Genomic DNA, 15,685 nt, shown 5'->3' with positions numbered 1-15,685 from the left:
CCAAAAACCTCCACTGTAAATAAGAGAAGACTACAAGTGTTTTTCTGGGCACTATTTTCTCAACAGCCTCAGTCAACCTCCAATCCACATCAGGTCATCAATCAGCATCAACTTTACCTTTGCCTGTCCCATCCCAAACGCATCACTATGCCTAAGCATTCTGGAAGCTAGCTAGGTCCATAACTCTCAGGAATGAAATCCTAGTGGCACACCACCCTGAGTACCAAGAGTAATCTAAATCTTCATAAAATGATGGTAAAACTACAAAGCAGTTTAAACAAGGTTCGGTTGTGCCCAAGCTACTATAAGTCACGGTAGAGAGATTTCAACAAAAGTACACACTATTCCATATAAGAAGAAAGAATTTCCATCTCTACCAAAGGATCATCTCCAATTCTCCACTGCACCAACAGCAAAGAAATGAGTACATTACAAGGCTCTTAGTCTTTAGAATGACATCCTAAATTCTATTATGTTTCTGACTATACTGAAAGTCATCATCCAGCTATACAGCTTTATTAAAGAACAAAAAATTGTAATCTCTGGCTTCAAGTAATCATATTCATTGAACTTTCATGTCAGTGAAGTCTGACTTCATACTAGACTTTTTAATACATAGCCAATATTAACTGCATGCATCCTTAATTTGTGAACCCTTTGAATGTTACTTAAATCAGAAGGTTTTAACAACAGTACTTGTTGCTGCTCATATCTTTCACAGATGTTGATTCATGCATGATGATTTCCACATGTTGAATCACTAGCTTATGAGCAACAGCTCTTGGGCAAACAAAGTACAATAGACTACACAGGACTAAAACATTTTTGCTCCCAATTCAGGATGTGGAAATGTTACTTTTAGGTTTAGTCCTGTGTAGTCTAAAAATGTTTTAGCAGCAAGTTGTAAGCCATTTCATTAGTGGCAGTCATCTCTCATCAAAAACTGGGGAAACCTCTTGTGGCAATGTTCATCTCAAAGGAAACATGCTGCTTCTGGGAGTGCCCTATTTCTTATTAAACTACATTTAATTTTCTACAACTTTATTCGTTAAGATATCTCACCACTGAAAAATAGAATGAATATATGGCTCTTCCATCCATATTAGTGATACAAAAATTAACATCACTTAGCCATAAATTAAGGTTTAAAATATGAATCCATTTCTGCTGGGTTTTCCAATATTAATTCAAACTGGGGACAGACTAGCCTTTGTAATGATCACTACAAAATGATGCCATTGAACCAAAATACTACCCTCAACAGATTTCCCTCAAACTTTTGTTCTGAGCTGTGTTTCTGAAGTATATTACAACACAGATTAATTAAGTGCAGCTTTCATTTAAACAAACTGCTGAAATCAATGGGGTTTCCTTCTCAAGTAAAATTAAGATCAGTTTGCAAGCACTATTGCATTTCTCAGACCAGATGCAGTACTTAACCCTTTACTGGACCGAATCCTGTGTTACTTCTGCCTAGCAATTTTGCATCTCCCCACTTCTGCTGAATTCTTGTGGATATACAACTGCCAGGAAACAGCTGCACACAGAAGCAGTACAAACAATTGGGAATATGTTAAGGCACTGAACTATGTTCCCAAGTAAGCAGAAAAAGTGACCACAAGACATAAATGCATTCTTAGACCAAATGCTAAAAGTGGCATACAGAAGACACCAAATCATACAATAAAACAACTTACATTTGAAGCATGACTTCATTCAAGAAAACTCCATCCACAAGTGCAACATATTCGTCCAAGTTTGTTGGATTTCCTCCAGCTAACGGTCCAAATGTCTTAACCTATAACAGAATTATCACAATGACATACTTCGTCTTGGTCTCTACCGTAGGAAATTATACACATACATACACACACATTTGAAATCTCTGCAACTGAATAGTGAATTAATGCTTACCCACGTAACAAGAGGGCTGGATATGAAGACCTCCAAAAGAGGTGTGAAAATCTCGTTTTCCATCTTAAGAGCTTTGTTAAAAAAGACAACAAATCAGGATTTTCCAAAAATAAAGAAAAGCAAAACAAAACCAGAAGCCAGTATGAGGTTCCTTCCGTTGCAGTAATTCCGTAAAATGCTCCACGAGTTCAGGAAGAATACGTCCAAGCTAGTTCCCCCGATAAAATTCAAAAAGTAGCCAGGGCAGCGACGACAACAGGGTTTTCATTATGCCCCTCGTCCAGAAAAGGAGCGGTCGCGAGGCCATCGACGTTCATTTTCAGGGATCCCCCCCCAAAAAAAACCCCTCCCCCGACGCTTCCTACGGATGTATGTCTTCGACTTCACTCTCTTTCTTCCTCTTCTGCCCGTGCTTTAAGAGGAAGGAGAAAGAAAGGAGGCGACCCTACGAAAGAGCCCTACATCAGCCAGCCGCACAACAGCAACACCCCCCCCAGCCCCTTTTCTCCCCCCGGGGCTGCCGCCGCACCAGCAAGCGAGGCTGCAAAGACATGCAAATCCCAAGGAAAACTACCTCGACCCAGTTTCGCTCCCGTGCATGTGTGTGACAAGGGAGGGGGGCCCAGAAATCTCTCCTTCCAAGCCACCACCCCACTTTCCAAGTCCCCCCTTTTCTCAAGCGAGCATGCACAGAAAACCCCTCCCCGCTCCGCAAGCCAGGCTCGTTTCCCTCCCCATGCAGACGAGGAGGGCGCCGGCTCCTTCAGCCAAGGTTGGTTTGGGGTGGGGGGTGCAAGGGAAGGAAGGAAGGTTGTTTTTCCACCCCCCGTGGGGAGGCAGCTTTCCTCAGGGGGCGACACCTCTCTATCCAAAAGAGGTAGAGATGGATATGTAAGGGGGGACCCCACCCCACCCCGTTGCCTGGCCCCTCAGCGCTCGCCTTTCACATCTCCCGCCTACCTACCCCCCCCCAAAAAGAAGGCTGCTCTGGTCTGCAGCCTCTCCTTTCCACGGGCTTCCCCCCCCCAGTGACTCACCCACCACCTCACTCCCTTCCCCGCTCCCCCCCCCCTCAGCCAGCTGCCTCCTCAGCTTCCTCTCTCCCTCCCCATTTCCCACCCTCTTTTTCCTACTCCTCTTTTTCCCCTCTATCTCTTGCTGGTCCCAGTTGCAGCAACGCCCCCCCCCCAAAAAAAAATTCCACACACACTTCTAGGGACTAATTCCCCCTTCCCCCCGCCCGCTCTCCTGCCTTTCGCCCCTCAGTAACGGCTAAACGACCCTTCAGCCCAGCAGCCGCATCACTCGCGGCTCGCGCGCGCGCTCTCTCTCTCTCCACACCCACCTAGCCCCCCCCCCTTTCGCCGGCACACGCCTGCCTGCCTCCTCTCCTTCCCCGCTAACGGAGAAGAAACCAGAGGGAAGGAGAGAGAGAGATCCTTCCGCAGCGCAGCAGAGGCAAGGGGACGCCGCGCACTTTTTTTTTGGTATACTGTATATGCATGTATGTAATCTCTCTCTCCCTCACGGTTCTGGATTTATCCCTCCGCCTTACTGGGACTGGTAGAGAAGGGGTGGGGGGGGGAGTTAAGGAAAGGGGAGGAGAGGGAGAAAACCGCTGCATGGCGCGCGCGCGCACGCGCCCGGCAGCCGCTGCAGTAACGGGCGGCGAGAGCGCGCCCCAGAGCGCCTTGTGGAAAGGAAGGGAGGGCGCGATGTCTTTCTGAGGTGGGGAGGGGGGTTGTTATTATTATTTTTCATACATATCTATGTCTATATAATATATCTATATCCTATATTTTCCTGAGGGGGGATATTATATATAATATTTAAATATTTAAATATTGCCCAGACACCCCGACTCTTACACGGGAAGACACCCGAAGACACCAAAACCTGCATATATATATATATATACACACACAGAGAGAGAGAGAAGAAATAGTATATAATCTATGTCTAATCTAATAGTATACTAGATATTAGTATGTTATATTAGTATATTATATCTAATCTAATAGTATATAATCTATATCTAATCTAGATTAGATATATCTATATCTAATCTATATCTATATACTATTAGATATAGATTATATATCTATATTAGAATATTCTAATATTTATATCAATATTCTATTTTTTCTGGAGGGGTGTATGTGTACATATGTGTGTGTGTGTGTATATATATCTTATATATATCTTATATATATCTTATATGACATGCCATCTGGTCAGGAATTGGGTGTGCACTTAAAGAGACTGAGGCTGAATTGCCTGCGAATGCTCGTGAATGGGGGAGGTGTTTAAATATTGAACTCCCCCCCCCCATTTCATGCATTCACTTGCAGGCCAAAGATCCGTGTGAATCATTACCACTGGCACGAGAGAACCCCCATGTGGTGGGGGAGGGAAGTGGCGGGGTCTTGAGAATTTCCCCCATGTGGCAAGAATTGGGAGAGAGGGAGAAGATTGTCTTTTTCTCTTCCTAATTCCCACCCCACCCCTGCAATAATTTTCTTGGAAAGGATTAGTTCCATTTGTGAACGCTTCCCCCCCCCACGTCCCCACCCCAAGAAGGAACATGAATTTGTTTCAAGATAACACCGAAAAATAATCAAGGTCAGAGACCCTCCCCAAATACATAAACTTTAACCTTCCGTGTGCACAACATGCTATAGCGTTCTTGGAAGACCCGGAAATATGGACCTGTTGACTGGGGCATGGTTTATACACTTCAATTATAGGTGCTCATCTAGTTTTAAGTACAGACCCAGAAGATTGATATATCTCGCATTCCAGGTAAAATATATATTGTGTGCATTTCACATCAAGAAAAAGCAGGCAGGGGAGTGGATGTAGCTCTCATTCAAGGTTATTATATATATATATGTGTGTGTGTGTGTGTGTGTGTGTGTGTGTGTGTGTGGTGTGTTTCACATCAAGAAACAGCAGCTATGCAGATAAAGGGGTGGAGCAATGCAGATGAGCTCTGGCTCTCTTCTCATTGTTTCCATTAAATTCTATGGAGCAGAGTGAAATGGGCTGCATGTATAAGACATGGTTGAAAGAGAATGCAAAGATTGAGGTCACAGCTGTGGGTGTAGCCAGGATTTATCTTTGGGGGGGGGAGAAACAGGCTTTATGGGGGGGCAGAACTGAGTTATCTGCAGTGCAATTGGTCAGTCAGTTAAGTATTTTTGGATATTTACTTGATTGGGAGGGGGGAACAGCTGCTTTTTATCTGGAGATAATAGCACCTTAGGAAAAGAAGAAAAGGGTTAGACCTCCCCTCTTCATGTGTTGTGGTATCCCCAGAATTAAGGGTCCTGCACATGCTACTTAAAACCCCCCAGATGTGTTGACTAATTATGTTTAGTTTAGCCTCAAGCTTCTGGACATTCAGAAATTTCATCTGGACCTGCTACATTTACACCTGAATGGCAGCCCTCACCAAAGTTCAGATTTTCATTACAGCTTAGACATTTCTGCATCTGTATTCCTGTCATAAGTTTTGCATAAGAAGTACAGAGGAGAAACAAGGTTGCTGCAGAAAAGTAAAGGAAATCAAGTGAATTGATTGCCTGCGTGTTTGGCATTATTAAACTCCCAAGCGCTGCAGTAACCCAGGGGATTTAATGTACTTAATAGTCACGAGTGCTTATATGCTGTATTGATAAAGAAGTTTACAAAATCTCACATGAGAATAAAGCCCCGGTTCTTTCACAAATGAGAGGAGTGAAATTCTAACTTAGTAGTGTCCCCCCCCCCATATTACTTTTATGTAGTGTACTTCAAATTCAAGTAGCTTTAGAATTATGCAGTAGAAACTAATGGTTGGTTCAGAAGGAAACATTTGGGAGAGGGAAAATTCCAAGTAGGGTCAAATAGCTAAACAGATTATGCTTTTAACCCAAATATCTGGATGATGTATATGTCCTAATTCTTTGAGATTAGGTAGAAAAATCCCTTTCACCAACCTCTTCTGTTATCCACAAAACAAGAGAAAATCATTTTTGTGAAAGAGAAAAGAATAAATTACAGGTTGTAGGAAAACTAGCCTTTCAAATCAAATTTCGTAGAAATTAGAATTAGTGGTATCTAGATCATCATAAATATGATGGATTTGTCAGCAAAAATAAGATGTTATCTTTCCAGTTTTAATCAAATGTGGATCTTGCCCAAGACAGATCATCTTTCCCTCCTTCCCAGCAAATCAGATCTTTGTGGAAGGGTTTAATTACTGGTCTCCAGATGAAATTATGGCTGGGTGGGGGTAGAAGAGGAGCCTGGGTAATCTTGTACTAGAGCAAAGGTCTCATGACACATGAGTAAAACCACTGCCAATAAACTTCTAGCTCTTGAAGGCAACTACAAAAGCCTTTTTTGTAAAGCCTGAATATTTATCTGCTAAGCTTCTGTGTAGAATATAACCCTGTGAACAAATATTATCAAGCTTCTGTGTCTGTGGCTCATCAGCGTAGTCTTTCATCAAGTAGCAATGACTTCAGCATTGGTCATTTCCTGGTTTTTAAAGATATACCAGGGGTGGTGGTTGTTGTTTAGTCATTTAGTTGTGTCCGGATCTTCATGACCCCATGGACCAGAGCACGCCAGGCACTCCTGTCTTCCACTGCCTCCCGCAGTTTGGTCAAACTCATGTTGGTAGCTTTGAGAACACTGTCCAACCATCTCGTCCTCTGTCGTCCCCTTCTCCTTGTGCCCTCAATCTTTCCCAACATCAGGGTCTTTTCTAGGGAGTCTTCTCTTCTCATGATGTGGGGGTAAATCTTGCTAATAGGAACATCAGATCAAGAGGCAGTTATAAAAAAATGTCCATACACAGGGCTTGTTTTCAGCTCTCAAAACCTCAAGATTATTGTGCAACTTTTCCCATTCTGTGATGTTTGTGAATACTGTATCTCTAATACATTCTCAAGGTGTGCTGATTGTAGCAATTGATGCTAATTGATAATTTAAGTCTCCAGAAGATTGCTAGAAGTTATTGAAACTATTGTTTTGTATTTGGTTGCCATAACTTGAGTCCAAAAGAAGGTGGAACTGTCCCATCCTTAAACTGAACCAGGCAAAATAGCCTGGCTGGGACACAGCTGAGAATGGGTTAAACATGCTCTTTCCTCCCCAAACTTGCAGTCATGCCCCTGAATATCTCTTTTCCTTTCTCCCATATATTATTGTAATTCACTCTGCATATCACTCTGGGACTGGCTATCATGGCTATCTATTACTGGCAGCAATACTGCAGGGGCGGAATGTGTCTGTTGTGTGGATGGAGTCCTTTCAACATCCATAGCAGGCATTTTTCTCACTGTTTAATAAAATCTCTTTGGAGGCAAATAAAAGTGCAAGCCAAATCATTTGCTTTTGGCAATTTGCATTTCATGGCAGGATGCAATTGCAAGAGAACTCAGCTTGTACAGGACTCAGAATGGATTCTACCTAATTCGAATAAGAGAGTTGAATACCACAGGTCAATCAACGCAGTCTCCTAATATAAAGCAGGATTAAACAGTGCTGACTTTAATCTTTTTATTTGTTATCTTTTAATTGGGTGTTTTGTCGTGCTGACTTTGAATTGTCCTAGACATAGGGTGGGTCAGAAATCAAAGCCTGGGAGTTGAGAACCATGGAACTAGCTCCATGAGTCTAAGAGGGTTTTAGACTTGTTTTCCTCTTAAATGAATTCCACACCCACTTGCCATATGGCAAGCTGCTTTTGAAACTGGAAGGAGATTGTGATGTGGAATCTGGATTAGCTGTTCAAAGAGAAATAAGTAAAAAAAAAAAAGTTACTTGGCTAATGCAAGCCCTCAATGCAGGTCTTTGGCTACCAGCCAAAACTAATTAAAAAGCTTAAAACCTTCCCAAAAGATGCTTATCTGTTTTTTTTCCTCCCTAAAGAAAAGTGACAGGACTGTTTTCCTAAACTTTTCAGATATAATGTAGCAGCTTTTTGCAACTTTTATTTACCTGTACAGAGCCTCTCATCTGCTCTCTGATAAACAAGGGAAGAGTTTCAATTAGGGAGGCATGTTTGCATACAAATTTCTTTATAAGCCTGTAGATTTGGGATTGCACTTCATGCATCAAATAAAGAGTATTGTGGACCAGAATATTATTTATTATGCCATAATAAATTTCTGTGTTTGTAAAGTGCCGCAAGACAATAGCTACAATCATATACAGTGGTACCTCGGGTTAAGTACTTAATTCGTTCCGGAGGTCTGTACTTAACCTGAAACTGTTCTTAACCTGAAGACCACTTTAGCTAATGGGGCCTCCTGCTGCTGCCGCACTGCCGGAGCACAATTTCTGTTTCTATCCTGAAGCAAAGTTCTTAACATGAAGCACTATTTCTGGGTTAGCAGAGTCTGTAACCTGAAGTGAATGTAACCTGAAGCGTATGTAACCCAAGGTACCACTGTACATCTGAGAGTAAGCCTCATGAAGAACAATCAAACTCTATTCTGAGTAGACAGCCTTAGAACGGTGCAGTTCGTTCTTTTCACATCACCATTTTACTGGGTGTGGGGGAAGTCCCATATTGTGTACACTGTAGGCTGTGTACTGTACTGGATTTCGAGCTGTAAAATCCAGTATAGATAATGAAACCTTACGTTTGCCCATTTAATGACACAATAGATAAGACATCAGCTGCCAAAATAAATAACAATTTTTATTATACGGTTGCAGACCATATTTTTTAGAGGGCGTAATCTCTACCTTCAAGATTGAGGATGAAACTGTAGCTCCAGATTGCATCAGCAGAAGTGAGGCAGTGAGGACTATGCTTTGGATTGGGTAGGACAAAGCCATTTGGCTCCTTCCTAGAAATGTCTCCTTCAGCAGCCATTCCACTTAGTTGCAATGTAAGGGAGAAAGAAGACAACAAGTTCTGCCCTCAGTGAATTGTCTGGAACTACCATTTGGATCCTGTGCTCCCAGGACAGGCTTCATTAGCAGTGAGGCCCATTGGCTTGGAAGTCACCAAGTAACTTTTGGATACTTTCTGTCCAGAACTGCCTCCATTAGTGATCATTCTACCTGGTTAAATAAAGTGCATCAAATGTTTGTTTTTTTTCTTTTAGCATTGTTATTCATTGTTTATATTTATTAGTCGTAAAGTTTTAAGTGTGTATATTTGCAGGCAAAATAATTCTATTTGTTAACTGGAGACATCGTGCCAAACTCTGCTTGTACTTGGCATAGTTTAGAACTGAAGCCATGGTTTCAGTTTTCAAACGTACAGGCTAACTCTAGTCTCCATCCCCCTATTTTCTAAATTTTGAGGCCCCCAGAATAGGGGGCGTCTTATACATGGGGGCATCCTATAGACGGAAAAGTACAGTATATTTCATGAAACATAACACCTGAGCAAAACAAATTCAAGTTAGCTCAGGATTCCCTTTTTTAAAAAAAGGCCAATTATGTGATAAAAAGTTTAATTCTAAACCAGCCACTGTTTATCAAAAGTAATAATTTTCCTTTAGAAATTATGCAGGTAGTTTTTTTCTGTTGAGTTTGCCTGCCATCATCAATACTTTAAAGTTAGCCTTGGCAGGCATACACCCTGCGATGTCACAGTGGAAAAAGTCTGTTGATCTCACCAGAAACATACAGAAAGAGGCTGTGTTTCTCCCTCCTAATGTTTCTACAGTAAATTGCCTCTGACATATGTTCCAGGGGAATACGAAATTTGTCTGCAGTGGAGGGACGTTCAGAGTTCTGCTAGCAGAGGACTGTTATCGAGAATAAAGAAAACTTCATTTTATTCCCCTCACCTCTCTGGTACAGTTGAAGGACCAGAAAGTTTTTAAAAAACTAGCAGTCCATGAACAGGGCCCTTTCTGGCAATATCAGAACTTTGGACACAGGTCTTATCTATTTTCTCTCTCTTCCGCATATCCAAAACAAAGGAGGTTTAAAAAACCACAATTTTCCTTTCTGTAGTCAAACAACTATGTACACACAGCAGGCAGGCAAGGCTGGAACTGCAGCTATTCCTAGGACAAAAAAGTAGAAGATGCAAAGTCCTGCATTGGGTTCAGGAAGAGAGGGTGTTCTCCTCTCCAGACGTCCTTTTTATTGAGCTTTCATGATTGAGCTTTCATGATGATATGTGTTCATGATGATATCACGGAGGTTATACACAACCCCACTTGATTATCCAGAATGTGTGCTACTTTATGATACCATTTCAAGCCATCCCTCCACACACACAAACACTGTTTTTCAGCATGATGCATCATATTTATTGGTGGATATCAGTTCACTTCATTTGTGCTCCACTTTTCATCCAAGTTGGGCTCCCAAAGTAAACTTACAATTAAAATCCACAAAAAGGGATTTTTTGCACTTGGGCAGATTTGAGGGTAAACCATACACAGCACGGGTCTGCCTTTGTGGCTCGTTGGAAGTTGAAACTGCTTCACATGTACTACTACGTTGTCATCTTTATGAGGATATACGTTTGACTTTTATTACACCTGTTCTGCAAAAGTCCAGGAAAGAATCGGAGCACCATAGTTTAAAACTTCTGCTAGAGGACAAGAATCCCAAGACTACATTAAATGTAGCCAAATTCTGTGCGTCTGCAATTAATCGCAGGAAGCAAGTGGTTTCCCATAATGACCAAACCCCTAAATGATAATTACAGGGGGCACGCTAATAATTAATTTTAATTTTTTATATTTAAATCCTTGTTATATTCAAATTGTCCTCTGTATTTCTGATATGATCTGTGATATTGTGTGTGTTGATGCTGGTCTGTGACCATATTAATAAATTCATTCATTCATTCATTCATTCATTCATTCATCCACAAAAAGGTATGCATTATTAGGAAAAAGTGGAGGTCCTTATGGTCTCTATAACTGATGAAATAGACTGAGTTCCAGGCTCTTCCTTCTATCACGAACCTGGTACTTTCCAGATGTTTTGGGCTGCAATTCCCATCAGCCTGCCTCAACCAGCACAGGTTGGCAAAGGCTACTTTAGGAACCGAAAGAAGGAACTACAAACAGATGTAAGTGGGCTGGCTGAAAGTACAGATGCCAACCCACTGAAGCAGGATATGAGGTAGGGATGGAAATAATTGTATAGTGCTATTTTAGAGAGATTTTTTTTAAAATGCAATTTTGGGAGAAGAAAGTGCATACGTATAGAAAATGGGGAACAAGAAATTAAATAGCCAAATAATTTGAGAGAGCTGTTCTGAATGGATGCTGTGCTTGTCTGAAATGGCAAACCCCATATACATGGTGCCTGGGGGAGATTTATGCAGCCAAACGTAACTGCTTTATTGCGAGTAAGAAAAGGGTTAAGGGCCACAGAATTATTAATAGAAAGAGAAGACTCAGGTTGGTCATGATAACCCCTAACCTTTTGGGAGGGAGGAAACAAGGGTTGTTTCCTATTCCTCCCTCCCAGTCTCTCTCTCTCTCCCTCCTTTTTGAACCGTGTAATTGAGCAGACGTCTGAGGCTATAACCAAGAATACCTTGCCTGTGTTGTCTCTGCTGTTGCCTAGAGCGATGCATGAGTGAGACCTCTGACTATTGTAAGTAAAGCATTTAAACTTACTTAAGTTTGTTATCTATTCATCCCAAGAAGGGTAGAGGCAGGAGAGCACAAGTGTTGAGTGCTTAATATGGGGACATTTAAAGGTATAACGCTGTGCTGGTCCCGGGGGGGGGGGGTACTGTGTGGCGTGGTCTGAGTCCGGTCCTGGGTCGAGGGTCTGGAGGCTGTCTGTCAAGGGTGAAGCGGGGTCCAAGGCAAGGAGCCGTGCATGGTCAGGAACTCCGGAAGAGCAGGTCAGGGTGCTGGCAGGAACAGGTTTCCAGCGATGTTGCTCCCATAACCTGGGACTGGGCTGACTAGCCTTTATCTCCTCTGGGGCCTAGGGCGGTCCCGGCCCACAGGTGACTCGCCTCTCCTGGCCTTAAGGTGAGCGCTCCTCCTGAGAAAACTTAGTTCCCTCCGCCTCTCTGCCCTGAGCCTCTGCAGCTCAGGAGAGGCTGGAGGGTTACTGGACCCAGAGGCAACCTCACCTTCCCCTGACAGGGCTGGGAGAGGAGCACCTGCAGGCAACGGGGGTCCTCAATCACCTCCGGAGCCAGAGCGGATTCATCTGGTGTCTGCTCCTGAGGATCCGGCACAGGTGCGGGCCTTCAGTTTCAAGCCCCTGCCCCGGCTCAGCCGGCCCTGGAGGCGGGGACTCCTGTGCAGGCTGGGATTCTTCAGGTTCAGCCTCTGAACCAGATTCCCAGGCCATCACAAACGCCCTGTATTTCCTGCACTTTGCAAACGTTGCAGGCATTTCTGTTTTAAAATCTGCTAGGAGTTCTTTTGACTAGAGACTGTCAAGCCCCACACTTTTTTTGTATTCAGGCAGTCAGCTGTTTCTTTTTCTTTTGTAGTTTCCCCCCACATGTGGGCATTCGCCAGTTATTTCCTAACAGTGCTATCAATTCCCATCAGCTTCACCTAGCATAGGCCATTGTCTCAGGGATTATGGGAGTCGTAGTCCAACAACAGATGAAGGGCACCTTGTTGGCTGCCCCTCACTTAGAGCATCTTCCTCTAGCCAGGCATCTTCCAGATGTTTTGAACCACCACTCCCATCAGACCCAGCACAACACAGTTTATGGCAGGGCAGCACTGCCAAAAATGCAATACAATATAAGATGCTGGGTGTAAGACCTGAAAAATATGCGTGGTTTCAAAGGCTAGAAAGATATATCACACAGCTCCCTTGGTGAAGCAGATGCCCTTATAGTAAGTATGGCCCAGATCTTTCATAAAGGATCACCTGTGCTTGCACATTGTGAAATTTGCATTGTGACATCTTTGAGAAGAAAAGGAATGGGCCATTGCCTTCTGCTGCCTTAGTAACTGATTTGCGGCACAGGGCTAACAAGGCAAGACGGTGACTCTAGATTTATTTGAATCTGCAGTTACTCTAAGGAATTCTGTCTCTGTTTAAACCGTCATCCTGAAACACAAAAGCCTTAATTGCTGCTGAATGCTGCTCCTTTCTTGGCAGGGGCAGGCAGAAGAGATCTCATTACTCCGTTGCTATCACAGGTACTCAGAGGCTTTTGACAAAGTCCCCCATGATATGGTTGCGGAGAAACTGGTAAAATGTGGGCTGGGTGAGGTAACTACTAGGTGGGTTTGTAGCTGATTGACAGACCCAACCCAAAGGATGCTTGCTAATGGTTCTTCATTGCTGTTCAATGAATGTCTTTTTAAACAGCTTGGATGAAGGAATCGATGCTAAAGTTCTGGTTTGCATTTGAACCCCTCCGGCAAAATCCTCACAGTCTGTGGGTGGCCATACGCTACCCAGATATGCAGAATGTGGACAAGTCTTTTCAGTTTATTGCTGATTTTAATCTTTTTGATTTTTTTTATACCAGTGTTATTGTTTTACTCCTATTGTAAAACTTTAGTGTTTTTTGTTTGTTTGTTTACAGTCGAGCAATGTATAAATAAACCAGAGATAAATTAAATATTCTGTACTTTCCTACCAATAGGACTATTAATGTTTTAATAAGGCGGCAGTCTGTAGTCTATAAGTGCAACTCCTTCCAGGCTGGTTGCTTTCCTGCTCCCAATTGCACCCCACCCCCAGGTCCCAGCTGCTTTTCCTGACACAAGGTTCTACTCTGGAGGCGAGAAATGTTAATTGAGTGTTTCACAACTGAAATAATACACAGGTCCCCGCTCCCTCCACTGTCTAAAGGTCTCCACTTTCCCTACTGTAAGACCATTAAGTCCAGGGTCTAAAATTACATAGTAGGGCAAAGAGAAGCTTTGAAAAAGGTGGATTAAATTGGGATATGGCACGGGGTGGGGTGGTGGAGAGAATTAAATACCACCTTCTATAGCACTGCAGTTCCCCTCCCCCAGCTGCTTTTAACTGGAACAGCAAGGACCGCGAGCAGCCCTGATGATGGACCTTCCTCATCTATGTCTAGATTAACAGAACACACTTTCATTAGTCAGACCAGAGAATTACTGGCAGGCCTACTAGCACGGATTTTTCATGCTCTGAAAATGCAGAAGGAAAAGAGGGCAAGACGAAAATGCCAGTAAAATCACTGCAGAACTCCGCTTTCCTCCCTGAGCTCAGAGTTTCAGAAAAACACTATGGGCGCTCCAGATAAAACATGTAATCCACTCTAATCACTGTGCAAATGTTTGCATTCAGCTATTTTTGTTCAGCCTCCTTTCCTCTTGCTGTATTAAGACTAGAGCAATGTTAAATTCAAGAATACCACATTTTAATTCCTTGGTTTCTTCAGACCATGACATTTATTGGTTTTGCATTCCCTTATTTCTTCTTTTGCATCAGAACTCAGCAGCGCCCGAGATACTTACCGGTGCTGAATTTTCTTTTTATATATATATATATATATATATATATATATATATATATATATGCTTTCGTAGATTTTCACGGGTACAGGAATGCATCTTCAGGCTGGTGCTTTCGGCTTCTTGTTACTGGAACAGAGCAGAGTCTGGTGTTTGAGTTCCTATAAATACTGTTGAGGGGTGTGGTGTATAGCCTCCAACGTTCTGGGCAGAGAGGAAGTTCCTAGATTAGTGTGCCTTTTCTTCTTTTGTTCCTTAATTACTTGAGGGATATCTTGGGTGATTTCATGAGTGATATTCTGAATACCACTGGGTGGGTCATTAAGTGTAGATTAGTTGCTAAAGCTTTCGTGTCTTGACCTCTTGAGCTTGTGAAGAGTTTTTCTGAGAAGATGGCTGTGCTGCATTTAGTTGTGCTCTGGCTTGGCTTCGTGTATAGGGGCGAGCTGTGGTTTTGTGCCTTGTGCCAGCCAGATCTGTGTAGGGATTGCAGGGGGGTGCAGCACAGACACCCCGACTCTTACACGGGAAGACACCCGAAGACACCAAAACCTGCATTCCTGTACCCGTGAAAATCTACGAAAGCAAATATATATATATATATATATATATATATATATATATATATATATTAGAAGTTTTCCATTTTCAAAAACCAAAAAGCAAAAAAGACAAAAAGAAAAAATTAAAAACACATACAATTTGAAATCCTTATTTTCTTGAATTTTCTCCTTCTTTTGCAACCTATTCAGAGATAACAGTACATTTTCCCTTGCTTGTAGATTTTCAGTATTTAATTTATATCTGCTTTGTCAGTTTATGTCTCTGCCCCTATCATTTTAGTTGCCCAGTTTCTCCTTGGACTCCTTCCTGTGTGGTGTAACTGTTTTTTCCATCTTGTCATTCTGTGGCTTTTTTATGGCTTGCTTTTGTTGCACACTTTCTTTTAAAGGAAGGTTATGATTTTGCATGGCATTTCCAAAACCTTCCCTAACCTTTTTTATAATGATCTGTGGAAACTATTTGAGACAATGGTAATGATGAGGAACACAAGGATAGCCGAGGAATAATTTATTTTTCTTTTAATGTTGTGAATTTATTTTTAGACTCCTCTATTGTAAATCTATTCTAGGCCATTTCACACGCCACTGGTTTTTCTGTCCAACACTATAAAACTTACAAAGAGTTCTCTAAAAGAGGGCAAATGAGTTCACTTCTTCATCTGAGCATGATTAGACTGGATGTCTCCATGTAGTTTAATTCTGAATGGAAGCTGGCAATTTCTAAATAGTGGTGCAGTGAAGGGGACTCACTTGTTTTTACTTCTTTTTAATCAAGTACAGTAGATTTACATCCTGAAGCAGCAG

General features: G+C 42.4%; 1 protein-coding gene across 4 annotated transcripts in view; it reads right to left on the bottom strand.

Annotated features, from left to right (window-relative positions):
• CCDC88A (coiled-coil domain containing 88A) overlaps positions 1 to 2,916 on the bottom strand; it is an 82,524-nt gene extending 79,608 nt beyond the window's left edge. For 2 of the 4 annotated variants that reach the window (XM_082217185.1, XM_082217186.1), the window contains exons 1-2: positions 1,915 to 2,915; positions 1,698 to 1,798 (exon numbers count right to left, since the gene is read on the bottom strand). In XM_082217185.1, the coding sequence (XP_082073311.1) occupies positions 1,698 to 1,798; positions 1,915 to 1,977 (164 nt within the window). In that variant the 5' untranslated portion in view covers positions 1,978 to 2,915. Of the gene's footprint in view, positions 1 to 1,697; positions 1,799 to 1,914 lie in introns of all 4 variants that reach the window. The other 2 variants (XM_082217188.1, XM_082217187.1) reach the window with 2 other exon arrangements.
• Positions 2,917 to 15,685: the final 12,769 nt, after the last annotated feature.

Source organism: Podarcis vaucheri, assembly GCF_965113315.1.
Source record: "Podarcis vaucheri genome assembly, chromosome: 3".
In the NCBI taxonomy this organism is placed as follows: Eukaryota; Metazoa; Chordata; class Lepidosauria; order Squamata; family Lacertidae; genus Podarcis; species Podarcis vaucheri.
This window is presented reverse-complemented; position numbering and strand designations above follow the sequence as displayed.